This window comes from Erithacus rubecula (genome assembly GCF_903797595.1).
Source record: "Erithacus rubecula genome assembly, chromosome: 3".
Classification (NCBI taxonomy): Eukaryota; Metazoa; Chordata; class Aves; order Passeriformes; family Muscicapidae; genus Erithacus; species Erithacus rubecula.
In genome coordinates this window covers 77,689,356-77,704,263 of record NC_136689.1, presented here as the reverse complement: position 1 = coordinate 77,704,263, position 14,908 = coordinate 77,689,356, and the positions used below count along the sequence as shown (strand labels likewise).

The 14,908-nt window shown below is 39.9% G+C and overlaps 1 protein-coding gene across 7 annotated transcripts in view; it reads right to left on the bottom strand.

The window, feature by feature from the left end:
- The window catches only part of CTNND2 (catenin delta 2), a 626,420-nt gene that overhangs the window by 270,457 nt on the left and 341,055 nt on the right, over nt 1-14,908 (bottom strand). For all 7 annotated transcript variants that reach the window (XM_079301143.1, XM_079301147.1, XM_079301144.1 and 4 more), the window contains one exon: nt 4,443-4,615. In XM_079301143.1, coding sequence (XP_079157269.1) covers nt 4,443-4,615 — 173 coding nt within the window. The remainder of the gene's footprint in view (nt 1-4,442; nt 4,616-14,908) is intronic.

Here is a 14,908-nt window from a genome sequence, read left to right as displayed (position 1 = left end):
AAATTGCATAACATTCTCTAGTCTTGGGAGGCACCCTTCAGGGTTAGTGCAGGACCTATAGAAAGGCCTTTCTTCTGCAGGACTGCTTTAATGTTGTAAGTTCCTGACCTGACTAGGAGGATGCTACCCTATGTTCAAATGCTCTTATACAATAACAGATGCCAGACTATACCTCTGAATCCCTCAAATATGGCCTATTTCACCTCTTACTCCTGACTCTGTTCCATTGCTCCATTCCAAAATTCCAGCACTGTTAGGAAAATTTCTCAGCCTACCTGTTCTGCTCTCAAAGGTCATACATATAGATGAAAGTAGGTAATTGTAGTCTTCTACATCCACAAACAGAATTGTGTGAGATCTTTTCAGTGTGTCCAGAGATGGTCCATCTCTGTTTATAAAGCAGCAGTGGAAGCTACAGTCATTACCTATGGTAGAATCAAAACAGCATTGCAGATTTCCACTGCCATAATCTCTACTAGTGAATTGTTTTCCAAGTGCTGTAATAAGAGTAATCTATTTTAAGATTTCACCTTGTTTTCTTTATGACAGAAAAATTATTATGTTTATATTTGGAATCTGGATTTAAACATATTGTCATTGGCCATACCTGCCAGAAGGGAAATTTTTATTTTAGCTCTTGTCTGGGTATGTTATCAAGCAGCCTGTTACTCTATGGCCAGTATACAGTTTCTGCTTTAAAAATTAATACATTCTAGCTCTAATTTGCCAGTGAGGTGTGGTGGTCTGATGACTGACAAACTTATTATTTGTTTATAGGAAAAAGGAGACAAATTAGAACACTAACTGTAAAATGGATTTTCAAGACTTTTTAATCACCTTTAATTTCCATCTACTTTTTTGTTTTTAAGGTTTTCCAGTTCTCTTCCAGTTTATTCAGTGCAAAAGCATCAGGTACACAGGATAACATGCAGTAGGGATTTACCTGTGTTGCTGGCACAGCCTCTGAAAAGACTGCCACATTACCAATAGCTAAACAAATCCTCATCCAGAACGTAAACTTTCTTTCCTGTCCCCTTGCAAACACATGGCAGAGCATGTGGAAAACAACTCTTTAGTGCATGCTATTTTTTATACTCCTTTGATATCTCTGCAACATAAGATGATAATTCTCAAGGTTGCACTAAACCTGGTTGGACACCAAGTTTGAAATGCAGTTATCAGTAGGGGAGCAGAGTAATTCCCTGCCAGAGGAGCAGATTTTTCTGAGAAATCCTATCCCAGTAGTATTTATAAGATAAAAGTTTTGTGTTCTAAAGTAGACAAAGCACTGGAAAAACTCTATGATCTATAATGAGCTCCACCAAATTGACAAAAATGTTAGATTGCACTTTGCAACACTATACAGGAAGTCCCAAGACTAATTAGTTTCTCTTTTTTATACAATTGCATTTTCACAAATTGTTCTTGCTGTCACAGCTGGCCTTGGGACTATTTACATTTATTTTGCAAGCATTTGGAGTATCATTCATGTTGAGAGATAGCTATATTCCTTGCACACAAATACCAAAGGAAATGATCCCAATCTGAGAAGCTTCAGCTCCTGAGGTTTATTTTAATTATAATAAGTATAGCAAAACAATTCTTAGGATTGACATTTTTTCCCTGCAATAGTAGGATCAGCAATGGTCATATTCAGAATTTTTTAATTTTAACCTTTGAATTTTCCTCATCCTGTTTACCTCTTTTAAAACCTCTTTTATACTTTTAATGGTATTAATTAATAGTTTACATGGCAGTTTGTTAGAATTTTCAAAATATATTTTAATTCATCTGAAATTGTCAGGCATCCTTTGCAGCATCATGGTGTGAAAAATTATTAAGTTTCCTGAACTATTTTCCTGCAGGAATATCTAACCTACAATGTGGAGGAAAGTAAAAAGAAAATCTATTTTCTGTCCTGTCATACCAAGAAAAACAAAGGATTAGAAATGTTGCCTTTCTAACTTACTAATTACCTTTCTGAAGGAAATCAGTTCTCTGAAGTTGATGGCTCATGAGAGCTTCTCAGATCTAAGCAGTGTCTGATCAGTGTAATTTCAATGAAAAAATCTAGATCATTATTTTTCCCCCTCCATGAATTCATATTTTTCTATCAATGAGTATAATAAAGTTTATATTAATAATATATGTAACCTCTACAAAACTGCATAATTTTCTTTCCTGCCTTTTTTTTAAAAAAAGATTTTTTTGTCCTTCCCTTTTACTTTGTTTTTGTTTCTGTCACTCTCATAACCTGCTCCATTTCCATCTTCTCATTTTTCCAGCCTCCTTAAAGACTGCATCACAGTCTTTCAGGCTAACCCCCAGAGTATGATGCTTTTTAAAAAGCACAGCTCCAGATCACACTCTTTTCTACAAGATTCACCTGGAGAAACTGGCAGCCCATGGCATGGCTAGGGGCACTCTTCACTAGTAAAAAAACTGGCAGGGTGACTGGGCCTAGGGAATGGTGGTGAAAGGTTGCATCAAATTGGTGGCCTGCCACAAATGGAATTCCCCGGGAATCTGTGTTGTTTAATGTCTTTATCAGTGACCTGGACAAAGGGATGGAGTGCACGCTCAATCAGTTTTCAGAAAAAAAAAACAAGCTGTCTGGAAGTGTTAATCTGCAGGAGGGTGGGCAGGTTCTGCAGAGGATCTGGACAGGCTGGATGGATGTGCTGAGGCCAGCTACATGAGGTTCAACAAAGAAAAGTGCCAGGTCCTGCACTTTGGCCACAACAGCCTCATGCAGCTCTGCAGGTTGGGGGAAGCTGCCCAGTGGAAAAGGGCCTGGGGTGCTGGTTGACAGCTGGCTGAACATGATCCAGGAGTGTGTCCAGGTGGCCAATGGCATCTTGGCCTGGACCAGCAATAGTGTGACCAGCAGGACCAGGGCAGTGAACATCATCCTCTACTCAGCACTGGTGAGGCCACACCTCAAATCATGTGTCCAGTTTTGGATCTCTCAGGCCAAGAAAGACATTGAGATGCTGGAGCATGTCCAGGGAAGGGCAGCAGAGCTGGTGAAGAGTCTGGAGTATAGGTGCATAGGTGCTATGAGGAGCAGCTGAGTTGTTCAGCCTGGAGGCTCAGGGGAGACTTTATTGGTCTCTATAACTGCCAGAAAGGAGGCTGTACTCAGATGGAGGTTGTTCTCCCAGGCAACTAACAACAGGACAAGAGGAAATGTCCTCAAGCTGCACCAGGTGAGGTTCAGGTTGGACACCAAGGAGAATTTTTTTCACTGAAAGGGTTGTCAAGTCACCATCCCTGAGGATATTTAGGAGACATGAGATGTGGCAGTTGGGGACATGATTCACCCATGGCCAGTGCTGGGTTAATATTTGGACTCTGGTCTTAGAGGTCTTTTTCAGTGTAAAAGAGTCTATAGATTAAAAAAAAGTACCTACCCAATTTGAAATTTAATTTAACTGTGCTTTATTTCATTTTTCAGTCTTAGAGAATAGGGAGCTTTTCTGAGCAAATTGAGAGAATAGAATATTGTATGTCTCTCAGTATCCCACAAACTCTGCCATTACTCTAATACTTGAAATCTCTTAGCAATTTAAGGCTTTGAAATTCATATAACTACTCTCTTTTATGGAATCCTGAACTGCACAATGTCCTGGTATCATACTGAGATGATCTGCTTTGCTAGGATGGTTAGCATCTAAACAGAGAGAAAAACCTGTGCTGACCAATACAACCCAGTTAGACTTTGTTTATGTACAGAGGCATGAACGCTTCTTGAATTTTTATCTAAACTGAAGCTTAACTTTCTACTGAGAGGCTTTGATGTCACAGCAAAAAACACAGAAGGTGAGAGGATTGCATGTCAGAGCCAGAGGGATGGTTTAGACAGGCAGAAGGATTTACAAAGATTTCATGAGTATCTGAGACAATCTTTGAAAATGTTTCAAATGGAGAGGCGACTTTCCTACAATATGTGATGAAAAAAATGTTTCCTACACTTGAGATGAGGCCACAGCACCATGTGATGCATGGTATCCCAGGCAGGTTTCACATCTGGTGCAAACCTGGCTTTGTTTCTGTTTCTTGGCACTTACTTTCAGTAATGTGCTCAACCAATGCTGGCCAGGTCCTAGACTTTAGGATGGACTCCTAATCAGCACAGTCAAAGAAACTTACTTTGAAAATTAAATGCTTGAACATGCTATTACCAAAATATATATGCAAGCAAGTAAGTAAATCTGGCATTCAGATCTCCTTGTTAATCAGCATTACTTTATTACTATGCAAGTCAACCCACTGGAGATTTACAAAAATCAAGATGGTAACTCCACCCTGCTGCAGGTGTGTTGAATGAGACAGAACATAAGGGCAGAATTTCAGATGTGGGAAGTGCCAAACAGCTCTTTCCTGGGACCCACTGCACACAATTTCAGGTGTGAGAGACCATGATTGCTTAGGACACATACCTGGCTGTAGCTCTGGATGGCACCTCTGGCCTGACTGCTGCGGGACGGGAGCTGGGCAGATGCTGTTTCACCCAGGGCCAGGGTCTGGTTGCTGTGGTAGCTGGCTGAGTACTGGAAGGATCCGTCAGGTTTGGAATTGAGCTGGAGTGCACTCTGGGAGAGGAGGCTGGGCCCTGTGGGGACAGGATTTGAGAACAGTCAGAAAGCTTCAATGAAAGAATATACCTGTATTATCTGTCAAGTGAGTCTAGAAATTATCAGGTGGATCTGGCTTCAGATTTTCAGAATTTGACTTTTCATTAATAAAAATGCATACATTACTTTGTTTTCTTACCACTCAGTCATCATGTTCAAGCAAGAGACCACATTGCTTTCTCTGCAAGAAATGTATGGTTTTGACTGGTGAAGAAATTCTATGCCTGAACAAATCCAACCGTACTATTTGATAAAGAGCTCCTGCTTTTCCACTCAGAATAGTTGATGAGGGTTTTTTTTTTTCCCCTAAGGATAAGCCTTGTTTATTTCTCTTAATTATATCCAGTCATTCTGCCTGGGAAATGCTAACTTGTCCCTCCCTGAGCCTCCAGCACATTAGATCTATTGATTACTGCCACTGTCCTGTACAAAGAGTGATGTAATACTGTGGTGCCTGTAGGGATGGATGGCAGCCTTTAAAATATTAATTGCTCTTCTCATCATGCAGGACACACCCTGATCTCAATGAATCTTTGACAACTATTTTTCAGCTATCTTACCTTCCCCACCACAGAACTGCACAGCAGGAGAGCCAAGTACAGGCAGTGAGCCTAAACTGGGGCTGCCAGACTGAAGGGCATGTCAGGACCATGAACACTGGCACTTTCCACAGTGATTTAGTAGTTTTGTGAAACTAAAAATGTTATAATCTTCATTAGGTTCACATGCAAGTGATTTAGTTTACCACATGCGCATAGCAAATCTCCCAATTTTTCCACACGGGAATCAAGTGCAGCGAATTTGCAGATGACACCAAGCTGAGTGGTGCAGTTGCCACACCTGAAGGATGGGCTGCCATCCAGAGGGACCTGGACAACCTTGAGAAGTGAGTGCATGGGAATCTCATGAAGTTTAAAAAGACCCAAGTGCAAGGTGCTGCTCCTGGGTTGGGGTAACCCCTGGTATCAGGCTGGGGGTTGAACAGATCAGAGATCAGAGCAGCCCTGCTGAGAAGGACTTGGATGTGCTGGTGGATGAGAGGCTGGACATGACCCAGCCACGGGCACTGACAGCCCAGAAAGCCATTCCTGTCCTGGGCTGCATCCAAAGCAGTGTGGCCAGCAGCCACACTGTGAGGGAGAGGATTCTGCCCCTCTGCTCTGCTCTGCTCTGGTGAGACCCCACTGCAGTGCTGCCTCCAGCTCTGGGGGCCCCAGCACAGAAAGAATATCTGTTGGAGAAAGCTCAGAGGAGAGCTGCTAAGTTAGATGGAGCACCTCTCCTATGATGGAAGGCTAAAATAATTGGGATTGTTCAGTCTGGAAAAGTAAAGGCTTCAGGGTGACCTGATTGTGGCCTTCCAACACCCGAAGAGAACCTACAAGGAAGATGGAGAGAGACTTTTTATAAGGGCATGAAGCACAATGGCTTCACACTGATAGAGTAGCTTTTGATTAGCAGTTAGGAAGAAATTTTTTTCCTGTGATGGCAAGGCAATGGCACAAGTTGTCCCAAGAAGCTGTGGATAACCCATCCCTGAAAGTGTTCAAGGCCAGGTGGGATGGAGCCCTGAGCAACCCGGTCTAGTTGAGGACGTCCCAATCCATGGTTGGGGGATTGGAACTAGGTGATCTTAAAGCTTCTTTCTGATCCAAACCATTCTGTCATTCTATGATTCACAGAGAGCTACATTAAAGAATACACACTTAATCCTCTCTCTGTTTTCACTGATATTGGTGTCTTTCAGTGTCAGGGCCCAGGAAGTGAAATACAAGAGGAGGAGAAAGGGTTATACCTTGGCCAGTGAATAGGTTACCTTCAACACAACAGCTGCCATCTATAGCAGAATCAGTGGCTCTACAGGGATGACAAGTTCATCTTCTGGTTACCCCTAACAAGCTCCCAAGAGCACAAAAGGTGACACAAGCTTTAAGAGATGTGAAATGGTTACAGTGATCTTGCTCCTACAAAACGTGGTAAGATCAGTTTTAAACAGACTTGTAATGAAAAAATTCCTATGAATTTACCAGAAATAACTTCCAGTACATTCCTGATACAAAGGCAGTTTTTATGACCTTTAAGTCTTTGCTATGAGGATGTAAAGCTGTTCCAAAAAGATTGCCACTTGGAAAATGTGCAAACAACCCCACCCCCGAATTACACAGAGTATTTTTTCCTCTGGCCTATTTCTCAGAAATGGCAGAACCATTATAACTGCTATTTTCCAAATCCAACCTGAGCCAGTCATATTATAAACAAATCATAGTAGGCTATGTAAAGAGGAGGTGTTGGCATCTAAATGTAGACTGGGATTTTGACACTAATTTACATATCAACACAATTTATACTGCAAAATCAAGTAAGTTCTGGAGCCTGTATTTTCCTTATAAGTACAGAAGGTAGAGTTCCATGTATGCTGAGACACCACTAAAAATGTACCACGTCCACAGGACAGCTGAATTTAATCCTGTATGGGTGCTTATAAATCCAGCTTTTGCTACTTTCCATTCCCTGGCTCTGCAAATAGGGTTTATTTAGCATTTTCTATTTAACTGATTTTGTTGCAAAATTTCTTCTTTAATGAAATAAATACTTTCACAGATTTATTTTTTATTTTAAGAACATAAAGAAAATACATGCTTAGTTCTAAAAAGATCTGTAGGGTTTATTTCAATCTTTTGGATTTGAATTTTCATTGAGTATTTTTCTGTGATCAAGTGATGAACAAGATCAAGTTCAAGAATTTCACAAAAGCATAACTTCCCCATGAGAAGCAAAAGTTGCAAGAAGAAAGCAATTTTTGTGCATGAAAGTGTTTGTACTCATTCTGAAAGTAATTATGCTGTGACATTTCTAAAGCTTAAATAATGATTAAACTATCACATGCTATGAACGCAATATGTTTAAATTTTCATTGCATCTGGCTTTCAAGTGCTGCTTTCATATTACTGTGGCTCACTAGGGGATTTACATTGCCAGCTAGAAACACATACATGGGTTCCCTGCACCATTTAGTTTCAACACTGCCATGCACTTAAAGAAACTTATCCAACCCCGTTGAAATAAAAAATGTAAAAAGTTTCACACATCATAGTTTGAAGTTCACTAAAATATTGGTTTTATTTAGCAGTTTTTATTTTGTACCTTAACAACCAGTAATGAACAATTAAAACATACATACATTTAAATAATTACAAAGTAATTTGAGAGAGATATATTTTAAATAAGCCTAGAATTTTAAATAAGCCCAAGCAACTGTAGAATAGAGTAGTGACTACTCACCTGAATAAAGCAGACAAACTAGAAGATACATTTGAACTCAATCAATGTGACCATGAGAAAAACATGAGATCATTTTTCAGGGACTACAAGCAGTCCCACCTTGTCTGATAGGGAAAAGATGGATTGCTTATCTCATTAACATTCTTGAGATTTCAATCCAAAGGTAAAACCAAACCTTCTGAAAAGCCTGAAGCTCACTCAGAAGAGAAGTTTGTGTGCTGTACACTGAAAGCTCTTGGCAATAATCTACCATTTTTCCAGGCTAGAATTTAAACTCTGTTATGTTAGCATAAAAAAACATTCATCCAACTGTTGTTTTATTTGCTTTCAGAAGAGTTAAGGCAGCTGGAAATCCTCTATTTTCAGCTATGCACTGGAAATCACTAGTTAACTGGTAGCACAATTCAGTCTTAGTGGTTCCCTTAGTGAGACATAATTACTGCAATTGTTCAATTTGAAACAACCACTTCAGGCTTCATAACATTCAGTGTAGCAGATATCGATGATCTGTAGTAAGTATCGCTTTAAAATTTTGTATTATGATTGGTTTCTATTTGAGGGTATGAGAAAGATATAAATACCTGTTCTCCCTTATGTTTTCAACACCACATAAAAAAACTATTTTCCTTGTTAAAGAATATTGATGTTGGATTATTCAGGTTGATAGTACCAATTTTTCACTGATTCAGTTTGTGCCATTCTCATCTCCTTTATAAAAATAGTAGAGGTAAGAGTGAAAATTCAGGAAACTAAGTCAAAGCCATCATACTGCAAGAGACAACACCACTGTGGACCAAGTTCAAATGATGGAGTGGGTTATAGCAATCAACTCTTTAACTTGTCTCCAGTTTGAAGGACAGGTACTGCAGACAATACCTTCCTCTTCCTTTTAACCCTGAGCAGAGCAGTGTGCAAGCTTCCCTACACTGGCCTCTCTAATCCAGCTCAGAAAGGAGCTGGAAGGAGAGGAAGAGGGTGATGTCTTGAGACACAAACTGCACCTGAGTGGGGGAAAGCTGCTGGAGCACAGAGAAGACCAGGCAAGAAGAGAACAGATGTGGATGGATAATATGCTTACATTATGGAGTCAACTCACACAGAAACTTCAGAGGTGATGTGGAGCAGAGGACTTTTCTAGGAATCAGAGAAGGGAAACAGGAATTTCTTTTGCAATTTGGAGGCCCAGGTGCTGGCTGGCATGACAGGGTTAGAGGAAAATGACCCTCCCATTTAGGCAGTGTGAAGCTCTTTCCCTTAATTTATATTACCCACCCTTCCTACTGGCAGTTGTGCTGGTTATTACACGGCTGTTATGGTTCGTATTTCAAAACTTACTCGTTTAAGAGATGTGGAGGACCTGAGAGTATGTTGCACACTTACTTCAGTCCAAATGGGGAAGAGGAGCAGAGGCAGTGCTCTCCTACTAGAGAGAGTGGCACTGAAGCCCACACTTGGCCACACTGCATTTGACAAAGCACAGTCTGACATTGCACTGACCAGCCTGATGCATGGCATTGAGAATGCTGCATGTGGCCATCAGTGTAAGCTGGTGAGCTCCAGGCTCCAGACAAACCACAGCAGAGGAGAGCTTCCACAGCACCTGCCTGCTTCTGCCAAGGGGGAACTGGGTTGCAGGGTGAGCCCCATGGCACAGCTGGGGCTGTGCTGTGCCCTCTGGCCTGTGAGGGACAGGGATCTGCACTGGCAGGATTCCTTCAGGGGCCACTGCTTTTCCTTCGGGATATACAACACACAATGCTGCTATAAGGTGCAATGTTGCTATTTAAAAACCAAACTAAGGAAGTGAGTGGTCTGAAATGATGAGACTATTAATAACTCAAGGACATCACATTAAGAGTGTATTGCAGGAAACAAAGTGACACAAAGAATCCAGGCTACTATTATCATTCATAAATGGGTCAAAAGTGAGGAAAAAAATTAAATTATGAAAACATTTGTCTTTTTAATTTTCAAGAGCAACATTTTCTTTGAAAATAAAATATTTTGCCTGTAATTTTTGCTCTCTTCAGACCATGTCCTCTTCCTTCTTATGCCATTCAGGGTAAAAAACAAAAACTGAACCAAGGAAGCAAATCACAACCTTAAAAATATAATTTTTAATGTATTTTTTAATAAATTATTCTTGAATGGCAAGTATTTGCAAACAAAAATATTTAAAATGGCAGAACAGCAAAATACTAGGATACTTCTCAGTACCTGCTTATACTATTCTAGCTAAAAAAACAAATCAAACCAAAACCAGCAAAGACCAAAGTGCATCAACACAGTACTGAATTTTGATTAGATGAACAGTCATTCCTGCTGACTGAGGATTCAGTGAGAGATTACAAAAAACAGGCATCAGCACCAACAGTAGTTGAAAGGACAGGAATCATGTTTAGGAATCAGAGCTGGTGAGTCATCAAATATTTTCTTCCCTTCCACCTGAGGGTAAGAACTTGTCTAGTGACCACACAAGTAGCAGAGCTCACCTGAATCATAGCCCATGGTAGTCATAAGCAGAAGAGTATTTCATAAAACAAAGCCAGTAGGAACTTGGAACTTGGGCTCGAAGGAGCTTACCAGTGTCAGAAGTTAAGCAATTTTCAAAGTGCTGAAAGACTGCTTCAGTACACTGACACTGATTAGAGATGGGAGGAAATGAACTCATCCTATTAAATTTCTAATATTTGTAATATTACCAGATGACAAGTGAGGTTTTAAAAGCAAACACATGATGGAATCATAGAATTGTTAAGGTTGAAAAAGACCTCCAGGATCACTGAGGTCAACCTTTGACTGAACACCACTTTGTCAACTAAACCACAGCACAAAGTGCCACTTCCAGTCATTTTTTGTATACTTCCAGGGATGGTGACTCCACCACCTCCTTGGGAAGCTTTTTACAATGCTTAATCACCCTTTCAGTGAAAAGAGTGCCCCAGTCCAAGCCACAGGCTGACAGTTTTTCCAGAAGAATGCTGTGGGAGAGAGTACCAAACCTTTACTGAAGTCCAGGTAGATTAAATCCACAGTCTTTCCCTTATCCTTGAGGCAGTTGCCTGGCCATAAGAAGAGATCAGGTTTTGGTGAATGGGACTTGCCTTTCCTACACTGGTGGTGGCTGGGCCTGATCTCCTGATTGTATGGTATGTGCCATGTGATCACACTCAGAATAATCTGTTCCATAATCTTCCCCAGCACCAAGGTTGGGCTGACAGCCCTGTAGTTCTTCCTTCCAACACTTTTTGTAGACAGGTATCACATCTGCCAGCCTCCTGTTGTCTGGACCTCCCCAGTCAACCATCCTGATAACTGATGATAAATGATGGAGAGTGGCTTGGTGAGCTTTTCTTCCAGCTCCCTCAGCATCCTCTGGTGAATCCCATCCTTCCCCATATAGCCTTTGTGATGTCTAAGTGACTTAACAGGTCACTCACATTTTCCTCCTGCATTTCAGGAGGTCTGTTCTGCTCCCTGTGCCTGTCTACCAGCTCAGGGGTCTGGTTTTCCTGAGGACAACTGGTCTTTCTGATAAAGATTGAGGCAAAGAAGGCATTAAATACCTTAGCCCTTTCCTCATTCTTAGTGATAATGTTCCCTCTCCTGCCCAAATCCAATAATGGATGGAGATTTTCCTTGGCCCTCCTCCTGTTGTTAATGTGTTTATAAAAACACATTTTATTATCTTTCACAGCAGTTAACAGATTGAGTTCTACCTGAGCTTTTGCCTTTCTCATTTTCTCTCTGCATGACCAAATGACATCTTGTAGTCTTCCTGAGTTTGCCTACCTCTTCTTCCAAAGGTCATAAAGTCTCCTTTTCCCTCTGAGTTCCAGCAAAAGCTCCCTCTTCAGCAAGGCTGGTGTTCTTCCCCATCAGCTCACCTTTTGGCATATAGAGAAGGCCTAGTCCTGCACCATTCTTAAAGTGTGTCCAGCCTTGCTGGACCTCTCTTTTCTAAGGACAGTTTCCCAAGGGAAAGTCTGATAAGATTTAAGTACAATCAGTATTTGTGATACATATTTAAACTACAAGAGAGCAAGTTAAGTTTGCAGGAGTGTGATGAACTCCATTACATACTCCAAGATCTTTATATTTTTCTGTCCTCACATTGTAGCACCATTGCTATGTCACAAAGCTAAACAGTCCTTTCTTGTAAAGAAGGAACTTCCAAAAAGAAACAACAGAAATTTATCTCTTGGGGATATCACTGACAATCTATCCCTAGTGTCTGCCTGTCAAACATCTGAAAAGTTGCTCCTGTTTCCTAATCCTTAGACCACAGTATTTTAGGGAATACTTCAAACATTTGAGCTTCACAGTATCTAACAATTCAAGATAATACTATGGCAACAGTATGGTGAATCTCCAAAACAAACAAACAAACAAACAAACAAACAAACAAACAAAAAGGCTGAATTACAAAACAGGATTAATGTATTACCCTACAGAGCAGAATTTATTGTAGAACAAATATTCAATAATACATTATTTGGTAGTTGTTCCATTATAAAATAAATATCAGATAATGACTAGTTACATATAGTGCTATATTATTGCAAGACCAAAGTGTGATTAATGCAGTATTCCAAATCTCTGCAATAATTACCTCTGAGTTGGCTAAAATAATTACAGTACAAACAACAGAAACATCTACCTAGTCACCCTTCATGAGGTAATTGCATGTTTGTTACCTGAGTTTTTCATATGAAGTTGCAAACAAAAATAGCAGGCAAGTGAAAGGAGAAGGGTTTTTTTCTTCTCCTTGAGATTTAAAGTCAGTTGACTTCCCATTTGCTTCTCCAAGTAAGTAGTAAAGAGTAGCAGTACTACTGTGCTATACATCTCCATTTGGTCAGTCATCTATTACGATGCCAGTTCTAATTGACAAAGGAAATAGACCAAAATGTGCTCGAACGACCATTTAATTAGCTCCCATACCAATTATAAACAACACTTCACTCACCTTCGATCAACTGACAAAAGTAGTAATGATAAATTATAGAGTAAGTGTAAATAAAGTGTTTTTAATTAGTGTAATTAATCACTTCACACATTCTTCAACCTGCTTTGCTCATTTGGATAACAGTTGAAAGAAAAACACTGGCAAAGCTCCTTTAATGTCCTTTAAACATTCATTTACAGAGTTAATAGGTTGAGGTGCATCACATCCCATCGAGAGGAGCCACCTCCTAACTGCTAGTATATGCCTAATTAAGGATCTCAAATACCAAAAACTCATCACTTACTTGCTTCTTCACCTCCTGGGTCATTTAGTTTGAGTACAAAATATCGATTCCTACTCTACAACCTACTTTTTTGTTAGTTCATTAAAGTGTCTGTACTCCGAGTAAGCAGTTGCCAGCCCCTCCTAAAGCTGAGTTGTATTTGTTGTCCAGTTTTGCAAAGGAATGGATAATTTAAAAAGGACAGCATAACAAAAGAGAGCTTTTGATAGTAACCTGCTGGTGTCCTTCCACAGTATCTGACATTAGAGAAGAGGTGATAGTTAATTACAAGGTGGACAGACCTATTCCTGGTGATACTAAATTCTTTGGCATCCTGTTTCCTAAGTCCTGCTACCAGAATTAAGCTGCTCCATCTGGATAGAGGAGTAAACTCTCCTTTCAAATCAGAAGGGTAAGGAGCACTTATTTGTCTGTTTTAACACCCTCTATTGCACTGAGTCCTATTTTTAAGGTCATCTGAAACATTCTTTGAAGAAACTCTCTCTTGCCAAGATGATTTAGGATGGTTCAGGAAAGCAGAGGAAGAGTGAGCAGAAGGGAGGCCTCACAAGTACCACAGAGGCAAGAAGCAGTGACAATGCCACATAGGTACAGACCTTCTCCATTTTCTAGTCTCCAGGGAAGTTGTGAGAAATGCAAGGCAAAACTAGCAGAGGCATGGAGCAATAAGGATAGTCCTTGGGAACTGTATGGCAGAACTTTGTGGCAATCATAAAAAGAAGACATTTTCTCAAGTACAGACAAAAGGGAGAGATTAAACCAAGGCAAAATTTATGATCTGCAGTTGAAAACATAACTTGTCAGCTGCACCTGGTGAAACAGACTCTAGAAAAAGAAGGGTTTTCAAGGCACCTGTTAGTCTGACCTCAAGTAGAAGATAACAAGCAGCTCTCCTATAACAACAGTAATAAGCATGGCACCCATTCTCCTTCCAAATCTTAAGACTAGAACTAGAACTACAATAGGTCTAGGAAAATATTTCAACATCTACCTTCTAGGATATATTAAATATTAAATATATCAGTAGCTTTATATTACAGGAAAAAATGCTAAAGCTGCAATATAGCAAAGGAATTTCATACCCTGGAACTGAAGAAAATTGCAGCGCAAAAAAAGGCATGGGGAGGGAGGAGGGAGGACACCCAACTGCATGCTTAAAATGAAGAAATAAATGGTAATACTTTAAATGCTTAATCACAAGCAGCTCCCTTGTTATGAACCAAACACTCTTCTTTAGATGAGAAGCAGCAATTCTAAAATGAGTACACTGGAAACAAACTTGTTTTACAAAAAAGGATAGTAATTGATATGCAATGCCATGCTCTACCAGCATTAAGAGGGCTATGTTCTACCTACAAATACAGAAAAGGGCTTTAGTACTGCTATAGAACTTATTCTTAGGTACTGGAAAAAAGGATTTTGTGGAATGCATTCACAAGTGTGGAATATGTTCATTTTCATCCAAGAATTTTATAAATGATATATATCTGGAGAAATTATGCAAAAACTAGGCTGATAACATTATATAAGTGAACAATACAAGTATATCCCTTCTAACTCTCCTTCTGACCTAATTTCTCCTGGAAAGAAAGATGAAGAACACTTTATTTCAAGAATAAGTGAACTGGAAATAGAAACTAGTTTCATTAGCTGCTGATTATCTTACACTTTTTATACAAGGTAACACTTCTGCCAGTATGAAGGAAACAGAGGCATCTTCTAGGATTTGAAATAATA